The sequence below is a fragment of the Hyalella azteca genome, unplaced genomic scaffold (assembly GCF_000764305.2).
Source record: "Hyalella azteca isolate HAZT.00-mixed unplaced genomic scaffold, Hazt_2.0.2 contig5479, whole genome shotgun sequence".
NCBI classification, from domain to species: Eukaryota; Metazoa; Arthropoda; class Malacostraca; order Amphipoda; family Hyalellidae; genus Hyalella; species Hyalella azteca.
In genome coordinates, this window is record NW_025935668.1 from 123481 (window position 1) to 146680 (window position 23200).

At 40.4% G+C, this 23200-nt stretch overlaps 1 protein-coding gene across 1 annotated transcript; it reads right to left on the minus strand.

The window, feature by feature from the left end:
• Positions 1–4007: 4007 nt before the first annotated feature.
• Positions 4008–21155, minus strand: LOC108682765. Its single transcript, XM_047880497.1, has 15 exons — positions 20985–21155; positions 20044–20558; positions 19071–19144; positions 17052–17155; positions 16184–16413; positions 15609–15671; positions 15191–15313; positions 14340–14437; positions 12925–13113; positions 11550–11652; positions 10921–11046; positions 10399–10493; positions 9709–9862; positions 8476–9016; positions 4008–5050 (listed from the first exon to the last, which is right to left on the minus strand). The coding sequence occupies exons 1-15, from the start codon at positions 20996–20998 to the stop codon at positions 4108–4110; spliced, it is 3372 nt and encodes a 1123-aa protein (XP_047736453.1). The 5' UTR covers positions 20999–21155; the 3' UTR covers positions 4008–4107.
• Positions 21156–23200: the final 2045 nt, after the last annotated feature.

Consider the following 23200-nt stretch of genomic DNA (forward strand, 5'->3'; position numbering starts at 1 on the left):
AGAAAATAACAGCAGCATGCCAGAAAATAACTCATATGCACAGAAAATAACAGCAGCACGGCAGAAAATAACTCATATGCACAGAAAATAACAGCAGCACGGCGGAAAATAACTCATATGCACAGAAAATAACAGCAGCATGCCAGAAAATAACTCACGCGTACAGAAAATAACAGCAGCATGCCAGAAAATAACTCACATGCATACAGAAAATAACAGCAGCATGCCAGAAAATAACTCACATGCATACAGAAAATAACAGCAGCACGGCAGAAAATAACTCACGCGTACAGAAAATAACAGCAGCACGGCAGAAAATAACTCACATGCACAGAAAATAACAGCAGCAGTTTTGCATTTACAAATATTATTTAAGAGATCATTATTTAATTAAGTTCTCGTGTTACTCTAAATCTTAAAATGTAGAGATTCTTGAAAATTTCGTGACGAACGATCGACAAGAGAATTTAGCCTAGAAATGGGAGGTCCATTACAAGGATATCTTCAATAATCAAAGTCGGTGAGGCATTTCGGTCTCATAACTTTCACCAGAATATTAACGTGAACCAATTAACGGTTCCGGTAATTTAATGATTCAGGTTTATGCATAAGTTATTTCAGGGTTAATAGATAATACAAGGTGTACGAGAACCGAAAATAAGTTCTCTAATAAGAGCCGAGTTGTGATGCATGGAGACAGCGATGGACATTTTCTCGCACCATAAAGTTCTAATACACATGGTAACAAAAAACCTTGGCAAGATTAAGTACAGTCAACAACACAGTATTGTAACCCCAGGGAGAAACATATAGAAATAACCTTAACAAAACACGCCTCCGTTTTTTATTATTAAACAGCTACGAAGAATATTATAAATACTTTGGTATGCATAGCTTCATAATAGATTGTTATCAGGTAATCACTTTCACAGGGGTAAGCTAATCAATTAAGTTGAGCTTTCTTCTTAAAATGCAAAGAATTTCCTATACTTCGGAATGCTTAGCGCCATAGAGAACGAATTTTAAACACATAAATTAATGTAAACCGTTATAAATGAATAATTGGAGCAGCTACAGGCGTTCACAGCTACAGTCTATAGGGCCACTGACGGCGAGCTGCCTTGATAATAAAAAGAACATCTTGCCCTGCATTACACGCACATAATTTACCATATTTACCATGAACAAATATTTAACAACCGTAAAACAACCATCAAATAACAGTAAGTAACTTACTAAAAAAAGCCTCATGGAAGTGCAACGTGTTCCTAGCTCGAATTTTAGTGCTGGCAGAAATTGGCGTTCATCACACATCATGTATCATGCATCACACAACACGTATCATGCATCATACATCACACAACACGTATCATGCATCACACATCATGCATCACACACGTTTCACATATCACACATCACGCATCATGCATCACACATCATGCATCACACATCATGCATCACATACACGTTTCACATATCACACATCACGCATCACGCATCACACATCACGCATCACACATCCCGCATCACTCAACCATACACAGCGGCTGACCACACAACGGCTAGAAAACAATCGAGAGAAAAATACGGGGCGATATTCACAACACGCTGCGCCATATTCTAAATAGTTTCCTCTCATCACACATAAGTTTACTCGAACAATTTTACATCACACAGAATTTTACTCTTATTTTAAAATATTCTACACTCAATTAATCTCATTGGGGCCATAATCATAATTTGATAACCCATAACGATCTAAAATCTCAGATTTCTGACAGCAAGGCAAATGCATTCAATAAAATAGCGTTTTTTCCCGCATGAATTTTATAATCTCTGATTTTATGATCTCTGATTTTATAATCTCTGATTTTATAATCTCTGACTGGCGATTCGGCAGTCTACAACAAGCGGGACCATGAGTAATAAGTACGTGCAATAACTACGAGTAGATTTGGCCATGGGAGGTAACCGACGATCACTTCATTAATAAGAAGGATTACACGAATATAATTAATATTATCAACGCTATACTCTTCTTATAAATTAGTCAGATTATTTGAAACATTAACAGGTAACTGGAGACTCTTAATTACATGCAGTTAAAATATATCGAGCAGAATACACTGTTAGAAAAATTCCCGTAAACGGTATTACCGGCGTTTCAGTGGCCGGTCGGCACGTGAAAAGAAACACCGTGTCGCCGTTTTTATTCTAATTTAACACTAGAAATACGTGAAACATCTGATAAAAACGGCGAAACTGTTTATTTTCACGGGGCGACCGGCCACTAGAACGCCAGTGAGACCGTTTTTTCACCGTTTTTTCTAACAGTGTAATAGAGGGGTTTAATACAGACTAATCGTTTCTCTCCATCGTTTTCTGGGCGAACACTAGACTCGATCTTTTTAAAGATTACAATTCAGACGATATTTGTTGCGTAATTTCAATATTGCAGTACGTCACTACTATTTTGAAACTTTATACTACTAATGGATAGATCGAAGCCAAGAAAAAATTATTTCTAGTCAATGAAACTTAAACTAAAGGATTATTTATACTACTGAAAGGTAACTGAGCGACATCGCAGTCGACATAATTTGATCAGTTTCTTATAATAATCTAAGATTTCTAACCCAATGAGCAGACGAATCTCGTAGGTAAAAATTGAATCAATTAATATAATAGAGAAGACAAATAAAAATAAGTATTAATGAATCAGTCATTTAAAGTCGTGCCTAAAAATTATCAGGTACGAAGAGCCTCATAGTGAGATAAGAACTAGCAGGCCTATGGCATATAGGCCGAAACAAACAAAGAAATATCCGATACGACACATAAAATCTGATGAAACTTCTCAGCAATAAAGGATTTATGAAGTAAGTTGCATCTCAACGTTACTTACCAGGAGTTTCTACAAATCAATATATAGCGGTTATAGCGGTTTCAGCGTTATTAGGCCGTAGGCCTGTCGCCGATTCTTAACATCGCAGAACATTCACAGCATTTTGCGGTCTCGAACTCGCAACTCACTGCTACAATTCTGCTGTGCTTAACCGCCCGGCCTCCTTGCCGATTCTCACAGAAACTGGCGCACAGAGCTGGGATCGAACCCGCGCCTCTCTTGTGCGTCAGTCTTGGTTCTCTGAACTTTAACCACTGGGCCACCCTGCCCATGCGGAAAATATGAGAAACTTGGTTCGGTGCACTACCGACTAAAAGTCAAGGTTGACGTCTGCGTAATAAGGAATTATCAGATCTTCCTAGTAGACGAAATATAAACATTACTAAGTGTAAGAGCATGCTATTTAATAATAAAGTAAAAACATATTATTCAAACGCGCAGGTTTTGAATTCAATTGATGCAACTGAAGTCTTATGAAGGAAATGCTCGACAGCCATTAGAGATTATCTCTGAGGCTCACTGAAGTTTGGATTCCGTAAGTTGCGAAAGTCCAACCTTTAGCTTTGAATAAAAAATACTTTATATCATAGCTTCGAAGCGTTAAAATATTTATAGGTATTGCAGAAAATACATCGATAATAGCTTTCTGCATAATTAATGCAAACTTCCGACAAAGCAGTGCAGTAATGAAGAAAACTAATTCTATGTGAACAAGCAAAAAGTAACGGTCAAAATAATGTTGCACAAGATTGAGCAATAAAAATTTGTTGGCTAAAATAATTCGATGACAAAATAGTTAATTCAGTGACAGTCTTCAAGAAATAGCTCTTTTTTCTTTCAAACACAAAGAATGCAATAAATGCTAACACTGTGTTGCTCAGTGCGATAAGTGAACGTGCTTCTGTAAAAAGTCGTTCATGGCCTAAAAATATGAGTGAAGACAGAAAATGCTTCCACAAATTACTCAACTTTCATGCAAATAAATCAAAATAAAAGAAGTTCAAAATCACGAGTAATGACTTGAACGAAGAGCGTTTCGTATCAAAATATCCGGTTGAAGTTTGAACAGGGAATAAAAGAAGCGCTCTCAAACAGATAAATTCTTGATAAACGAATCACTCGCGGCAATTCACGAGTAAAGTTTTTTGGCCAAGTTTAAAAATACATTCTCTTTACGTTTGCAAAACTTAAGAAATTATCGTTTAGCGCTGCTTATTCTTTGGGAGCGGGAGTTTGCTGGTGGAGGTACAGCTTCGTCGCGCAGCTGTACCTCCACCTTTAGCCCCTCCGTCAACGGGACTCGTGAGAGAAAGTTTGTCGTCGTCGTCGTCTCGAGGGGACGCGCCCTCGCCACCAGGCGTGGACGACCGCGAGAACGGCTGGACGGGCGACACGCTGCGCGATGTCCCCGGTGAGGAGCAGCTGCTGCTGGGTCTTGAAGAGGAATGTTTACTGCTTGCAGGTGTTTTTGAGTACAAGCCTGAGGACTTCGGTCGCTGAGGGTCGCAGCTGTTATCTGGGCTCGAGTATACAGTGGGCTTGGAATAACGTCCACAACTATTCAATGAAGATGAAGAACAAGAACTAGAGGAGTGAGAATGATGGTTATTCTCTACAGAAGAATTATATTTGCTAGGGGGCTTGATCCGGCTGCTATTTTTGGGGCTCTGAGCGAAGTCCTTCCCAGCAGGAGCGAGGTGGGACTCGGAACGCGGTATACCCGTCATCTCCATGAGCGAGTTGGTACGACCATCAAGGCGGAGGTTTTCGTGGCTCACGGACTTTTTGCCAGTAATGGATGAAGAAGAAGATCCCCCAGCAGCTGACACGGGCCGCATGCACCTCGCAGACGACCTAAGACGTGAAGTGCCATCTGCACCATTACGGACAAAAGGAGTGTCCGTCGAAACATCTCTCAAGCTAGAAGGTGTGGGTGGGCGAAGGCGCGACGAACATGACTTGAGGTCTTTCATGTTTGTGAAGGCGGAGAAAGCTGACGAGGAAAGTGTACGCGAAAAAGGGACTCGCGCGGGCGGGGAAACGAGGGACATAGGAGTGGGTAAGCGTGACCGGAGGACCGACTCGTCCATGCGAACGCCTGTGTCCACGATAAACTCGTCAGCGGCAGGGTCGAGGGACGACAGGCTGAGGGAAGAGGGAGAATACTTTACAGACCAGGACGAGGACCGTACCGGCACACGGGATAGTCGACCCATACGCGATAAAGCAGATGAGGGATATGGCAGCATGCCCTGCTGCATCCATGAAGCACCTAAGGGACCAATAGGATACGCGCAAGACGAAGACCGAGTGGCCAACTCACCCGAATCGTAAAAGCCCGAGTTAGTCTCAAGATCTTGGGATCTGTGAGCGTATACATGGTATTTGTACTTACCACCAGAGTTTCCGTGAGAAATTGTCTCATAGATCGAGTCATTTTCGCTATCAGGAGGAGAATAAGGAACACAATAAAGATGATCATCAAGAGATGAAGCTCTATAACTGTTACTTAAACGTTGATTGGAGTACAGAGAAGGTCTGTATTTTGATGACATAGGGACTGGGAGAGTACGCTCATGGGCTGAAATCCTGCCTCTGCCTCCGATGGTAGGTGGAATGCCGTGCACAACATACAAGTCCTCAATCCTGCGTTCGTTTGCGCTAGACACAGAAGCTGATCTTGAGTAAGGATTATCCTGAGACGGTATTTTCGAGGCGCTGGAGCTCCGAGAATATCCTTGGTCTTCCAAATCACTGGCATTATCCAGCAATGCGTCCTGGCGAACGCAATTGAACTTTCTGCTTAGCCGCATATCAAGTAAGTGGTTACGAGTTTCGGGGCTTTGGTTTTGCCAGATCGCATTTGATACGCCGCCTCGATCACGGGCAAATGAAGTGTCATAGGAAGAGCTCCCAGTGAGAGGAAAATTAAAACTTTCACGTCTAACATAATCAGATCCGTCGCTGGAACTAGAGTTGTTTGGTAGTGGATATTCCGGCCTGCCTTTAGGAACGTGATCACGTAACTTTGCTTCATTGGTGTCGGTGTTCCGGCCGCTGGTGTTGTGGTGATAGCGCGGTTGAGGACTCTGCAGTTGCGTCACGCTCTTTGAGTTTTCAGTTCGCGCTGAATAACGGTCAACATTGCCGGAATAAACATGCGAATTACCAGGTATCGGAGATCGATCTAGCTTAAAATTCGAATCAAAAGCTCGTGAAGTTTCATTTATTATGTTATGAGTAAGAGGCGATTCGTTAATTTTGGAAGCAGCAGCAGAGTCCTCAGACGAGCTTAAAGCGCGATGCTGACGGAAGTGCTGAGGCGGCCATGTATACATGCCTAATGGGCTAGACGGACTAGAACACTCCTGGTCAGAGTCGTTGTGCAACAGATGAATGCGATGTCCGTAGTGCGACACGTCTGTTGTGTGCTCATTCTCTTGCTCCTTAGCACCAGAAGGCTGCTGAGGGTCGCCGTCAGAACAGTGTCGCTGAGCAGAGTCCTGGGATAGTCCGCGCGTGAACCGCGGCAGGCGCTTCGTGTCTTCAGGGCTCGTGTCTGCAGAGGCCACCTTACGTCGCCACCGCGTACGTGACGTGCGTAGCCAGAACAACTCACGAGTGGAAATGTTAGTAGCTTTCTCGCGGTATGATGCAAACTTATCGGTGAGATTCAACTTGCTTAGCTTCTGCCAAGCCTCTTCCGTGAAGTTACACGAGTCAGATTTTCTGAGATTGGTGAGCAGATTCTGCGCGGACGAAACTGGGGGAGCCTCCACAGTCGCATCAAGACGAGAGCGATCTGCCAACCGCATCGGAGGAGGATCTTCAGTAGAGTTGGAATAAAGGTCAGAATAACTGGAAGTGACGAGCTGCGAGCTAAGCTTAACAAACTCTTTTGGCAGGCGGAAGATAGGGGTTTGTTGCAGTTTTTGTTGAGCGAGCATAAGGACGCTATCGGCATCGAGGGAAGACGAGCGAGAGAAACCGCAAGACTTGTCGCTAACTTGAGGAACAGGATGAGGGGAAGCTCCGTAAACTTGATTCTGCCCTCCGTGCTGTAACTGAGCCAGGTTCAGTTGCTGTGGTTCAGACTCAGCAGCGGCTTCCGACACTTGAGACCACCAAGCGCTCGAGTCTGTCACGACGGTATTGTTGAAGCTCAAATCTCTATAGCTGTGAGGACTGCCACCGCTGCTGCTCAAACTGCCACTACTGCTAACAGGGGACACGGCGCTGGTGATGCTTAGGTAGCCTTCGGAATTAGGCGAATGCCAAGCATCTTGTGCCGTGTTTTCCTGGCGTGAGGCGCCAAGGTAGCCCACAGGCTGTCGTGCCTCTAGGCTTCGTGTGGTGGAGAGAGTCTCCGTTCCCTCACTGTTTATGCGATAGCGCACAGCAAGATTGTGCCTAACACATAGAGACATAGTGGCAAATATAAGGGAGATGTGGAGACAGGTGGACGCTGGCGGTAATATCCAGGGTGAAAGGAAAAGAGTAATGTGAATTCCATGCAAGTGATAAACCGTAAAATTAAATCGTTTGTATGCTTCGTACGTAAGAAATAACGGATTGAAGAACGCAAAAAATCCTAATGTAAATATTGGAAAAGAATGTAAAAAGATGGGAAATAAAAGTACGAAACAATGAGAAGGTGCACAGAAAAACATGGCAAAGCAAAATAGGCACAAAATAGCAGCGATTTTGAATGAAACAGTTGACAAAATCAAAACATCGAATTATCAGATTGATAAAATAATTTCTTAGAATTAATGCCGAATGTTGTTGATACGAAATAAAAAGAAGGATATTGGAAGTCAAATGAAGGATATTGCACAAGAGACAAATTTTGCAGAAGACAGAAGATAAAAATTATACCAGGCGTTGAGCGGTCGCGGGCAGGGTTCCAGAGCAGCAGGATGAGAAACGGACAAACTCGATCAGACATCAACGCGATGAGCGGCAGAAAATGGAATTTCCCTCACGTTTATTATCACAACAAATCCAGACAAAAAAAAAACAAGATATTTGTTCAAAGGAGAAGCCAGCAGGGATAATTACTAACGAAGATATACAACCGGTAAATGGGGAACTTATCAAAAGTTACCCATTATCACGTAGAATTAAAGATATTAAATGTTATTAGGCAATGTTACCATGTAGAAAAGTTATCACGTAGAAAAAAAAAAACAGAATTTATACCTACTAGCAAATATAGAGCACCAATAAAACGAGCCCTAAAAGTCTACGAACAGAAAAGCGTTTTTAGAGAAATTAAAATAAAACGCTTTCCTTTCCAAGTAAAACAAATATCGGCAATATGTATTAGTCAAGCATTGTCAATAGCATCATCAACGGTCAATACTAAAATTTAACATCATCATATATGAATAATGAATCCTACAATATCAAAAGTTATAATTTAAATATTTAGAATGTTCGCACAAGAATTAGAGTGCGAATTTCTAGAAATATTTAGAATGTTTGTACAAGAATTAGAGGTGAATAATAAATCCTATAATATCAAAAGTTATAATTTAAATATTTAGAATTAGAGTGCGAGCACATACCGCAAGACGGTGGACGAGTCAGGAGGTCGTGTAGGGGGCGGTACGACGGCACTCAGGCGTCTGTTAGAAGAAGGCGAGCCACATTTGAGGTCCTGATGCTCTAGTCCCGCAATACGTGGGATGCCACTAGGGTTACGCTTGCCAAACTCTTCATTTCGATCTTGATTTTTATTAAACCTTGACTTTACATCGTCATTAGCATCATTTTTTCTGGAATGTTCGTTTCGTAAGACAGCGTTTGCTGGATCTCTGCTCAGGGTTTGTTCGTGGTTATCAGAAAAATTCATAAGCGATTTGGTGTCGTTATTCTTCCTCTCTTTGGTTACCATCTGGGTCTTAGCCCCAGGTTCGTTGCGCATCTGGCAAGCAGAGTCGCTCTGTCTGTCGGGACAAGTCGAGGACGCGCTTGTGCAGGACCCAGTGCGAGATGAGGTATGGCAGGGGGAGGTTGTAGTCGCTCCAGTCGTACCATGACAGCTCAGTTTCGGTGATGTAACACAATTCTCAGTATCAGGAGCAAGTAACGCTTGTGCGTCAGTATCTGCAGGAAAAAAATTGCGGTTAATAATTTTCATACCAGAAATGTACAAATTCTACTTGAAAAGAAGTACGAAAGATGTGATACCTTAGATTAATGCATCAAGAGACGAATGCAGCAATCGGGACAAGGTGATGGTAAGCATTTTCTCAAACATTTATTTAGATAAAAGTTCCCATCATTCATTTCAATCATTACACTATGACATAATAATTCCATGAGCATCCATGAAACAAAACCAATTCGGATCATATATTCTTGAAGCAATCGCACTTAGCAAACAAAATTTAGTGTCAGCCGCACACCCCAACTCTCAATGCCAATGTCACTTTTAGCTGTAAATCTCACACTCGTTGTTACTCTCTACGAAGTAATACCTATATATAATGTACAATATAAGTAATATACTATTTTCATTTTGAAGTAATGATGCAGCTGGCCTCCACAACGTTTTCAATGACGAAATGGTGAATTTACTTGACTTTTTCTGAGCTTTCATAGTCAAGGGCCTATACTTTCAAAAAAAGTTAAGAGCTCGTAAGCTCATCAGCCAATCATTGACGGCCTTTCAAGCAAAATCCACCAATCATAGACAAGAAAATAGAGCATAAGTATGTTCACTTAGCGAGTTTTGAAAGTATGGCCCCTGGTCTACGAAGTGAGTTGAGATCCTAGCAACATGACGCAAGACTCACGCGCAGAGCCATCGCTCGACGTTCTGCAGCTGGTCGAGGCTGAGCTCTGGCGCACGTGTACGGCCTCCAGGGCCGCGATGCTCGCCTCCACGGCGTCCCGCACGTCGCGGTCGCTCTCCGTCAGCAGCAGACGCCCCACGGCCGTCTCCAAACACTGCAAAATAACGTAGATAATTTCGTACTGCTTCAGAGTAACACAGCGGATCACGAGGACAAGGGATAAATGTAGAGAAGGGAATCCCGTAGACCAGTAATGTCATTGTGAACATTACAGACATTAACGCTTTAACAACCTCTTTGCACGGGCAATAAAAGCATGGTCATTGAAATATTTTTTACTAAATTCGAAATAATTCAAGAGGTCGTTAAGTAATAATAATTTAGAACCTTTTCTCCTTTTTAGCGCATTTTCTCATTTATGGAAAAAATGCACTATTGTGCTCGCTATGTCCGTCTGTCTGTCTGTCCGTCCGTTCGTCCGTGACCTCAAGTTTTCGTCGACGAGAAAATGCGCTCTCTGTCACTCACTGCAGTTAGTACCGAGTTATATATTTTTTTAAAACATTGGGCTTTCGTACTCTAATCCAAGTTACGATGTTATCGAAGTTGAGTAATTGATATCAGGACAAGGATATCAGTATGTAACTTGACACACGAGTTTAAGAAGTGAGGGCGGCGCGCCAGACATACCTTGAGACGAGCTGTGTCTGAGGGCATCGTCAGGATGGACTTGAAGGCAGGAAGAAGATGCACGACCCGCAGTCTGATGTTGGGGACAGCGTCACCTGAGGAGCCAACACGTCACTATCTCACTATAGCAAGAGCGTATATCATCGCAAAATATAGAGAAAAATTGACACCTCACAAGCCAGGTTGAACTAGTAAAAAATTCGTGTCCACATTCTTATTATTCAGTAAATTGTGTTCGGAGCCTTCAATTAGCACAGATAATTAAGTTCAAAACTTTGCTCTTACTTTTTATTAGTGTACAACACTCGTAGCAACTCAATGCCCAACATGAAATCATGTTCATCGCGATTGAAATATAGTTTCAGGATAGAAACTTTTTTTAGTGCTTGCACCACTAGCTAATTCGCTACCCTTGGCTATGTGATGAAGGCTCAAGAACGCAAGGCAACACTGGTTAATTCGGTACTCTTGACTATGTGATGAAGGCTCAAGCAAGCAAAAGAACCAAGCGTAGACACTGACAGTGTAGGGCCAGCATGGCAGAGCTGAAGCACTCCAAGAAGAGGGAGGCGGGCAGGAGGCTGAAGCTCAGCTCACAGAGCGTGAGGTAGAGCATCCGGTGGTGGCAGCTGCGGCTCTTGCACAGAACTGCAAATAAATATATTTACCGGTTCTGAGCAACATTTTATCTTATTACTTTGTAAAATTCTGAGAACAATGTTGTGCTCAGAACTCATCCTTAACATGGGAAATGAATTACGTCATAAGGTTTCCAGTTAATAATGGAAAATCATTTTAGATTGAAAATGATTGTTATCACTCAAAAAATATAACTCAGTACTCACTGCAGTGAGTGACAGAGAACGCATTTTCTCTTCTCAAAATCGACGAAAACGTGAAGTCACGGACAGACGGACGGACATGAAGAGCACAATAGGACATTTTTTCCATAAATGAGAAAATGCGCTAAAAAGTTTTAACAGAAACTTATAGCATCACAGATAACACCAGGTAAAAGATTCTGAAAATGCACAATTTTTCACTAATAGTTATAAATGACACAATAAATAAACTAAAAGCATCTAAGCCTATAAATGACACAATAAATAAACTATTTCCAGCAGCATCTAAGCCTAGAGGAAGTATCGTACCCGCCACAGTGTTGGCCGCCACAAGACGCTGCTGCTGAGGCGCCAGCTGCTGCAGGTACACCAGCAGCGAGCGCACAGCAGCAACCCGGCACGGCAGCGCCCGCTGTAAAAAACAAATTATTTATTATTATTATTATTAAGCACTGGCACTTAGAAACAACTCTATTTATTATTAAGCACTGGCACTTAGAAACAACTCTATTTATTATTAAGCACTGGCACTTAGAAACAACTCTATTAAGCAAGTTACAGGCAGGCAGGCTCTTCTTCGTACACATTCACTGTGAGTCAATACGTACTTATCGTAGTATTTACATCATGCAACAAAATTGGGCAAAATAAACAATCTGAAGATTTCTCAATGAAAATATCTACAGGGTGATTCAGGGAAACTTCCTGTTTTGTTTTTCGCGCCAAACAGTCAGATATAGGAAAAGGGCGAGGAGTATTTCATATGCAAGACAAGGTCATTATAAGTTTTGTGTCCCGCCTAGTCAGGTGCCACTATGCATTGGACAAGTGAGCAGCGTGCGTTTGCTGTCGAGGTGTACTTTCTAATGGCCGCTCCATTATCGCTATTCAACGAGCATTCCGTACTCGATTCGGTATTCGCTTCCTGGGAACTTGCCTAACGATGCAGTCGTTCTCTCTAGTGGTGAGAATCACTTCCACATTTCCGGCAGCGTAAACAAGCAAAACATGCGTTATTGGAGTGCAAACAATTCGCGTGAACTTCATCAGCGGCCAATTCATTGCGAACGCGTAACTCTGCGGTGTGCGGCGTCAAAAGTTGGCATAATTGGCCCTTATTTCTTTGAGAAAAACGAACGCGCAGGTAACGGTGACTGCAGCTCTGTACACGCAAATGATTAACGTTTTTTTGCTAAAAACTGGCAGAAATTAATTAAGAAATGTCCGGTTCCAACAGGATAGAGCCACAGCCTACAAAGCGCGACGTTCAACGGATCTTCTGAGACAATATTTTGCAGAGCGCCTCATCTCCTTGAGAGGTGACCTTCTTTAACCCGGCCCGATCCCCCGATTTGGTTCCGAATGATTTTTATATGGGGGATATCTTAAATCAATTGTTTATACTGACTGTCCAAGAACCCTGCCTCATTTGAAGAACAACATACGCCAAGCCATCGCCAACATAACCGTCAATATGCTTCAGCATTATTGCATAACTACTCAGTTAACTATCTCTATTTTTGATGTTGACGAAAGCATAAGTAAGAAATTTTAGACCCAGTATTTTATTATAATCAGAATAAAATGTTAACTAGAATTTTCGTGGGAAAACACGAACGTTCTAAGGTTTGCTGAACGACCATGCATAGATACTATGGTTATAAAGTCTGAAAATTTAACTCACGGCCGTGACCATGCGGTCCATAACTCTCGGTATGAGACGAGGCAGCAACATGGCAGGAGGCAGACATAGAGTGAGGCTGGCCATGTGGTGCAGGAGGTCAGCATGACGACGCCACACGCCACCACACTCCCTCGCCACACCCTCCTCCACACTCAGCACCAGCGACACCAACTCCTCTTCGCTTACAACCTGCACACCCAACCACCCATCAGAGGACAAATACCTTCATCCGACGCGACAAATTACAAAGTTTACAAGTCCAATACAGATTAAAAGTTCATGAAAAGCAGAATTGTAAGGCTGCACAGGTGTTTAGCAGATATATTGAAATGAAATAAAGCATGAAATTAATTTTATGTACGACATTAAAATCAATAAACATTTGCATTAAGTAAAATTCTGCTTACACATTGATCATTATATTTGTTTTGACAGCAGTTAGAGTTGAAGATTAGTTAGTACAATGTCAAGGATCAAGAAGCATGTGGGCTTCACTAGCCTGCATTTATTATTCGCACTAATTATGAATAACTAGTCACGCATTCAGTGGTAGCAACGAGTTCCTTCAGTGCTACAGTCGTGAAGGAACCCACAGGCGCGCAGTCGTTGAGTTGAATTATGAATAATTAGTCACGCATTTAGTGGTAGCAACGAGTTCCTTCAGTCCTACAGTCGTGAAGGAACCCACAGGCGCGCAGTCGTTGAGTTGAATTATGAATAATTAGTCACGCATTTAGTGGTAGCAACGAGTTCCTTCAGTCCTACAGTCGTGAAGGAACCCACAGGNACAGGGGCCATACTTTCAAAACTCGCTAAGTGAACGTAAGTACTTACGCTCTATTTTCTTGTCTATGATTGGTGGATTTTGCTTGAAAGGCCGTCAATGATTGGCTGATGAACTTACGATCTCTTAACTTTTCTTGAAAGTATGGCTTGAAAGGCCGTCAATGATTGGCTGATGAACTTACGATCTCTTAACTTTTTTGAAAGTATAGGCCCAGGACCGTAATATTAGAACTTAAGTGCATGTACCCAGTGAAAATTTACAGACGCGGCAGCTTCCGATTTGGGTTTCCAGAAGCTGAGGCGACTCTAAATTTTGTTGGGGTAGAGGCTAATTTCTCGGCTGTGACTGGTGAGGTTTGCTTGGGAAGCCGTCAAGCACGGAGTTAGAAATTCTTATCAATTATTGACCTTACATCCAAAGTCCAAAACTGGCCATACTACTAAGTGCTTTCATTTGCAAAACTGACACGTCATGACTTCATAGACATAGACGAGGGATATTTTTATTAAAATACAGAAAGAAATATTACACACAGATCCCACTTCGATCGATCTCATTGAAACAAGCAAGTAAATAAATGAGTTTAAGAATTGGGGCGCTTAAATAAAATTTAAGAGGAAAGCCTCACCACTTTGTCGGAACGATCTTCGTCAGCAGGCAGGCCGATGGAACACAGTTGGCAATACCGCGACAGCAGCCATACTTTCTCTTCCTTCTCTAGGTCATCTGGAATATAACGTTAATATAACGATTTATATCAAGATGGAAATTCACTTCAATCCTGAAAATCTGTGTTATTTTCTAAACATAAGCTCACATAACATAAAAAGAGGATGGAAATTCATTACAATCCTAAAAATCTGTGTTATTTTCTAAAGATAAGCTCACATAACATAAAAACTAGTCAACAAAACAACAAAACTTTTTCACGTCATAGGAACTTGAAGGCAAAACTTATTTAGAGAATAATGATTAGAACTTGTATGAAAAAATTGTTGAATGCAAAGTGGCTTTTTACAAAAGATTGGGAGCCAAGCATCTTATGATGATAACGGACTTGATCAAGAAGATACTTCTGCCTAGCCGTTTTATGACACATTTATCCCAAAAATTTGGAAGTAGGATGTCAGTTGATTTTATCTTAAACATAAAAACATTAGGAGATTCAATGAATACGAATATTTGAATGTGGAACACGAAAGATACATAAAGAACAATGCAGGAAGTCACAAAAATTAGAAATCAATAACGGAAACGGATATTATCAACATTAACAGATCAAGAGAGCTCCTTAACGAAGTAATTTTAACGGCGAAAAAAGCCTCACCCAGCAGCGTTTTAACGGCAGCAAAAGTTTCAACGGCACAAAAAATCCTCACCCTGAAGCGTTTTAACGGCAGTAAAAGTTTTAAAGGCAAAAAATCCTCACCCTGAAGCGTTTTAACGGCAGTAAAAGTTTTAAAGGCAAAAAATCCTCACCCTGCAGGGCGTGGCAGAGCGGGCCGAGCAGGTAAGCCAGCACAGGCAGCGTCACATCACAGCAGCCGAGGCAGCGCTTACACAGACTCTGCAGCAGCGGCATCACCGAGTCCTGTCTAGTCTCTGGGGGCAGACAAGACCAGTCTTTAGTAGTCACATATGACCGTTCTCGTGCAATAGTCAAGAATATATCATGAGTCTTTCTTGTCACATATGCACGTTCTCGTGCAATAATCAAGAATATATCATAAGTCTTTACTAGTCACATATGCACGTTCTCGTGCAATAATCAAGAATATATCATGAATTAGAAGCATATCAGAAGATCGTATGTGTTTTTTAAGAGCATTTTCTTTAATGCTGTACCCACTCAGAAAGTCAGATACTAAGTCAGGCAAATTTTAAACAACGAACTCACTATGATCAACATGAGGGACAATGTCAAGAACTGCATGCAGTGCAGCAATCTTAACCGTGACTTCTAAAAAGTCATGCCTTGACGAGGCAAATTATAATCAACAACTCACTATGATCAACGAGGCAAATTATAATCAACTCACTATGATCAACATGGGGGACAATGTCAAGAACTGCATGTAGCGCAGCAATCTTGACGGTACTTTTAAAAAGTCCTGCCTTGACGAGGCAGATTTTAAACAACAACTCACTATGATCAACGAGGCAACTTATAATCAACTTACTATGATCAACATGGGGAACAATGTCAAGTACTGCATGCAGTGCAGCAATCTTGACGGTAACTTTTAATAATTGATACCTTGTAACCTTGACGAGGCAAATTTTAAACAACAACTCACTATGATCAACGAGGCAACTTATAATCAACTTACTATGATCAACATGGGGGACAATGTCAAGTACTGCATGCAGTGCAGCTATCTTGACCGTAACTTTTAAAAAGTCCTGCCTTGACGAGGCAGATCTTAAACAACAACTCACTATGATCAACGAGGCAACTTATAATCAACTCACTATGATCAACATGGGGAACGATGTCAAGTACTGCATGCAGAGCAGCAATCTTGACGGTAACTTTATCATCACAGCAGAGGTTCAGGAGACTGGGCATGAGATGAGCCCTGATGGAGTCTTGTGTAAGACCTGCAGCCACGCCAGCGAACACCCCGCACACGGCGGCTCGTACCTCCTCCCCAACGTCCTGGCTCAGCGTCAGCACCGCCCCACACACTTCCTGACGCAGTCTTGACAACACGCATGTTTAATTGTCAGAATTAAAGTGAAAAGGTAGTAATCAAAGCAAGATTTCTTCTCATTCACACACCTCCTGACGCAGTCTTGAGAATACAACACATTTAATACACCTCCTGACGCAGTCTTGACAACACGCACGTTCGATCGCCAGAATTAAATTGGAAAGGTAGTAATCAAAATTAGATTTCTTCATTTCGTTCACACACCTCCTGACGCAATCCTGACACACACGTTTAATCGTCAGGATTAAATTGGAAAGGTAGTAATCAAAGTTAGATTTATTCATGTATCATTATATTATTACATTACATAAAATACGGTTACCTGACCAGTCAGCTCAACACAAAATTATTAGGTAGAAAAAAACTAAAAGAGTGATAGTGTGGTTCAGATAGTGGAAAGGAGTGCTAGTGTTACTTGCTTCAGATAAAAATTTCAAGGTTGTTTTGTGATATATTGTCCTTATTATTATCTGCACTCTGCACTCACTGATAATATCATTATTACAAAGTCTAAAATCGTGCAAGAAAATTTCTTGAATCGATTATTCTGCAGCTAGAAACGTTTAATTTCTACTGTTAGTATACGAGAAATGTGGCTGATAGAGAAGACGCGAACAAAAACTTACTGATTTGAAGCAAATTTTGATGAGAGACGACCAATTATTTTACATGAGGCCAAGCGGTCCGAGATGTGCTGTGACTCGCTCTTCTTCACAGCAACAGGCACAATCTAAGAGTAACATCGAGGGCATCAATCAGTGATTCATCTTAAACATTGATTTTGTTTAAAGTGAGAAGTGTGCCACTTCAACAAAACTGTTCATTGATTTTAGTTCTTCGAAGCTACCGGTCACGGTCAGCAGCTCAGTGGACGTATTTATAGTGATGGTTGCCACCGTGAGGCCGGTATCTTCGCACGTCTCCAACATTAACGGTTGCAAGTACCACTCAGATTCATCGATAAAACTAAGACACCGACAGCAGAGCACTAACATTCTACAAGTAAAGTCTCAGATTATGGCCAATATCAACACTACGGCCATGATACAAATGCAAGACAACACGAGATTCATCCTGACAAGCAGCAATAATAAGCCGACAGTCTAATTATTTGAGTAACATCAAGAATACGGTCGGACACATCGGCAGCAGCATGGCCAAGGGCTGTAGCAACGTCACTGAGGTGGAAACCATCACAGCCATTCCGAAGTAGGGCCGTTAAAAATTCAACGGCTATGCAGAACTTAAACTATTTTTTAAATAAACAAGAATAGTACGACAAGATAACTTCGACCGCAGTCTGGCTACTAGGAATAATGTGACTGTCATTATGGCTAAGGACTTTTGTGATCGACCATTTACGCTAAGTTTTTTTTAACTTTTTCAAACTTTTATATGCCAAACTTTTCTGCTAAGTAGGAAAGTTCGAGCAGCGGTTGGAGACATTCCAAGCCCTTCAATGATGCTCAATTCTCCCATCAAGAATTAGGAGCGATTTTCCCAAGAGATACTAGATGTCAAGTTCTGAATTTATTCCAAAGTCTCATTTCTGTAACAGTGATTTTGTTCGCGTTAGCATGCGTCTCAATTTTACTAAGTTTAATATTAGGGGTATGAGTGTTTCACATTAAACCTCGTGTATTTAATTTGTCGTTCTTAATTCCTAGAGAAGCTTCATCCATAACACACCTTATTGAATGATTTTGAAGACTAATTAAATGCTCTAGAAGTGCCAAAGAATCCTATATAAAAGAAAGTTGAAATATGTCATTAATAAACAAAAAAAATTCATACAATGATGGCGGTTGTCAATTTTATTCAAAACTTTTACGATGCCCAATTCCAGTGCCTAGTATCAGCTTTTGGATTGCGATATTTTTTTGAATGCCCGGTAAGATAATCAATTAAGAATATTGCATTGGTGGGCAATTCTCCCGCAAGGAGAGCCCTGTCTGCATGCTATAATAATTTCAACTAACTCGTCACTCCTAAGTTCCAGGGCCTATAGTTTCAAAAAAAGTTAAGAGATCGTAAGTTCATCAGCCAATCATTGACGGCCTTTCAAGCAAAATCCACCAATCATAGACAAGAAAATAGAGCGTAAGTACTTACGTTCACTTGGCGAGTTTTGAAAGTATAGGCCCTGGGCCTATAGTTTCAAAAAAAGTTAAGAGATCGTAAGTTCATCAGCCAATCATTGACGGCCTTTCAAGCAAAATCCACCAATCATAGACAAGAAAATAGAGCGTAAGTACTTACGCTCACTTAGCGAGTTTTGAAAGTATGGCCCCAGATGTTCCAGGATGGACTTATGTAGGGCAAAACACTGGAAAATGGAACTGCAAAACACTGGAACTGCGATGTAATGAGGTACCGTCAACTGGGTGACTTCGGCCGCGTTTTTTATTTTGTTTTGCAAACACAAACGGGGTCATAAACGATGGCCAAAGTCACTTCGGCGTTTATGACCTCGTTTACGACCCTGGCGTTTATGACCCCGGCGTTTACGACCCCGTTTTTGTTTGCAAAACAAAATCAAAAACGCGGCCGAAGTCACCCCGGCGGCCGAAGTCACCCCGGCGGCCGAAGTCACCCCGGCGGCCGAAGTCACCCCAGTTGACGGTAGCGCAAAACACTGAACTTACCTCCTCATTAATTACATCGCAGGGAAGGAGATCCATCACATCCAACAACGTCTCCAACCAAGCATTGGCCACCACTGAAAATACCACGAAAGTGAAATAAATTCTAGAAAACTGATGGAAATGTCCAGTTATGCATATGATTATTTTTCCAAGTTACGTCATCCATCACAAAAAGCTTTTGGATCACTTCATGCCAAGTGTGTCATTGCTTCCTACTTGATGATTACTTATTTTGATGAAATATTGTACAAAAGTAGCAATATTTTGAGCCATATTTCCACAAACTTCTGCTCAAAAATTTGAAAGTACCTAAGCTATTGAAGAAAATGTTTGGTGAAAATGTCACTTTTATTGTTAGGCAAAATCTACAACTCAGAGGCAATGCTGCGAAGTTCAAGGGAAGTTGAGGAAATGTACTAAATAAATATATATGTCTTTGGAAATTATGATACATTTAATTTGATAGGAAATGAGATAGGTACTGTATGTAGTTCCCTAATTTTATTGAAACTGGATCAAACTATTTTCTTACCAAGAGACACTCGGCTCACATAGGTATCTATACTATGATGGATGAGACAACAAGCACTCAAATCTAATGCAGTATAAGTCTTAGTATTGACTTGCAAATTTTATATTACTAATGACAACTGATATTTATTACCAAATAAAGCTGAAAGTCTTGAAAATTTTTTATGAATGAACTCTTATTAAGGGATATAGCCACTTTTGTCCATCACATTGTTGCAATGCAGTGGCTATATTTCTCATTTGACAAAAAAGTATGATGAAAAGTGGCTCAATATACATACATTAGCCAAAATAAATTATACTTAACTTAAACCTCAGAAAACAATCTCCTTCAAATTAGCAGATGGGCAGGAGGGCAAAATTGACACGAGGGAGGAATAATGTCTTTTAACTTAGTTCTTACTCCAAATTTATAAATTTAAAAACTTTCCAAAAAACTTACCAGCATCCTTGCTGTCAATTGATGACAAAATTGATTTGAGAAAGGAGTGTGTGAAGTTGGAGCTTGGTACGAGATCTTTCGATGGCAGGGAGGAAGACTGATCGTGATCATTGTTAATCCCAGGCAACTTTAAGTACATCCTACTGTCTGGTAAGTGAGTATCCAGCAGGTAATCCCTCAACTTCCAGTCAGGTAAACCTTCAGTCTTGGCTGATGATGTTAAGCTGTGCTCAACTGGGCCATTAGGGAGATCAGAGCCATCACCAGGACTTCTTTCATTACTTTCTTGCCCTTCACAAGATTCTGATAGCATGCCATTCATTTTACTCACTTTGAGATAGGAAATATTTTCTGTATTAGATTTAGTATCTAAAGCTAAGTTGTCTGAAGAACATGTCACAGAGTTGGGAGGCTCAGAAGAAGCAGCATTGCTGCAGCTGATGGATTTGTCGGGTGTATGAGGAGGAGTTCCAGATGACTGGTTACAGTTGAGTGGAGCCATTGCCTCGGCAGGTCTGAAATGGAGAATTTTATTTTTAAAAATAAAACAAATGTGTAAACGAATATGTCATTTACTGAACCTTCAAATTGAACAGCTACTTAACAAAATATTGTTGATTCTGTTAAAAAATAGGTGATGATTGTTTGAAGTAAATGACATGCTTACAACAAAGAAGGTAGCAAAATAGGCCACAACTCTATTCAGGAAGAAATTATATTAAAATTTATGACAAATAATAGGATTTTAACATGTATATTGAAGTTGCCTTAAACTGTTTACTACATTATTACCACTGAGCACATGTATAACTAAATTGATGAGAACACACACACACAATGAAGAACAAATTTTAGTTTGATAATCACAATATAAGATAATCATAATAATCAATGAAGTTATAGCATTCACATTGATGGAACTTTTGTAATAGAATAATTACCTTAGAGTGTGCATTGTCCACAGTCTGGAAGTACAATATTTTAAAGGCAAAATGTGCAAAGCACCAAGAAACAAGCACTGTTCCCTTAATTTACATTAGCTTTTAGGGCTCTCACATCATGAAATTAATTAATAATATAAACAGTTTTTCCCATTGTAACACATTGCATTATTTGCATGGTGCTGGGGAATCAAGCAAATGGGAATTAAATCAGAATGTTACTAATAATCTAGCAGCCTTGTATTGAAATTTTCCTACTTATGAATGAAATCTTGTGCATCCTATGTGACAATTTTTTTATGCATTTGAAATATTGTGGCATGATCACACACTTTGCTTAGCGACTAGATAGATCATTCATCTGGAGGGACTGTCACGGCTCTGAAAATGGCAGGAAAGCTCTAGTCACGCCAAACTCAGGATGGTGTTGTTTTCCCTGGATTAATCCAGCATACACGAGGCTCAAAGCTCCAGCACTGGGGTACACCCTGCTGCACAAGGAGCTATATATATATATATATATATATTATATATATATATATATATATATATAATTATTTCCTTAGTGTAGTGTCCAGCATACATCTGAGGCTGTCGTGGGTGCGGCTGCCCCCAATTGGAAATTTCATTTCCTTTACAGACTATAAACACAAACACAATTTAGAAGGAAAATCAATATTTTATCAATATCAATATTTATTATTTTATTTAATTAATATAGGTATATTAATTGATTAATGACATTGAAATTTAATTTATTCTTTGCAATCTAGAGAATTTTGTAACATTTTGCTGATTTTGATACCGTCAACCTACTCGGGACGATTTTGAACGTTTTTCATTCATAAGTTCTTACCATGAAACATTCCATAAACAAGTTTAGGCTCATTTCAAAGCTCTTTGCAGGGGCTATCGCATGGCTTCTCCAAAAAAATTTCATATGCTATTTGTAAGGTGCCAGAAGCAAAAAAAGAGTGTCCCGAGTAGCCCCGTTGAACAGGGCTACTCGGGACACTTGGAATAAAACTTAATTTTAAAACATTTGAAGCATGCAGAGTGTACTCATTCATTACTAACAGTACTCTGAAGTCCTCCTCTTTTATTGTAGATGATGGAGAGGTAGAATAAATGAGATTTTCTGTGATTTTTACTTGTTTTTCATTTATTGATATGATATTACCATATACATTAATTACCGTATTATTGATGCAATATTACCGATAAGATAAATACCGTATCCATGAACAGGCCATTGATCATTTCAACTACCTTGTCCACAGCAAGCTTCATATCAGCAGCCTTATAGCATTTTTTCTGTATCTGTAAGCTTACAGTTACAGGACGGCTTGTAATTTCACACCATTTCAATTGGGTTAAGTGAATTTACTATAAAAAAAATCATGAAAAACATACCTGAAACAGAAAGAAATGTTTTAGTGACAACCATCACATGTTTTGGAGAAATAAATCATAGTTTAGGTCAATTACTTTTCATTCTATGGTGCCTGGTGCACAATTCTATATATGACATTCTATGCACAATTTTGTGATGACCGATGATGCACTAATTTTTTGCCAAGTTGAATTTTTTTGGTGAGCAAGGTAAATGTAATCAATATTCTTTGTTTTTAATCAATTTTCTTTCTTAACTGGAGCCTTTGCTGAGGTTCTACTGTAAATAAGTTTTTGGAAATTGGGGGTGTCCCTAATAGCCCCGGGGGTGTCCCAAGTAGCCCCGCCATTGCCATGCGGAAATGGCCGCCATTTTTTTTGGATTGAGGTATGTAAATTCCACAAATAAAGTTTTCATGCTGACACTTGTCTGCCACTTTTTTCCAAGCAAAATTTTTGAATAAGGCAAATTATTTTTTTACTACAAACCTTAGCAGAAGGCAGAAGTAACTTTTCAAAATATTGTTTTTCACCATTTTTTGAAGAATTTTTCAAAGCTGGTAAATGTAATATTTTTGAACTTCCTTTATACTGTTTATACTATACTTTATACTGTATTTATTTCAGTTGCCAGGTTTTGATTGCTTTCATAATTTAAATGACAGTGTAGTAGAGGTGTAGGTCTATGGGTTAGAACCTTTTATGGGGCCCAACAAGTTAAGTTATCAGCAGAGCACCAATCAGCTAGAGAATCAGTGTGGTGTGAGCTTTCTTTAAAAAGCAGGGATAGCCTCCTTATAGGTGTCCTGTATAGATCACCCAAC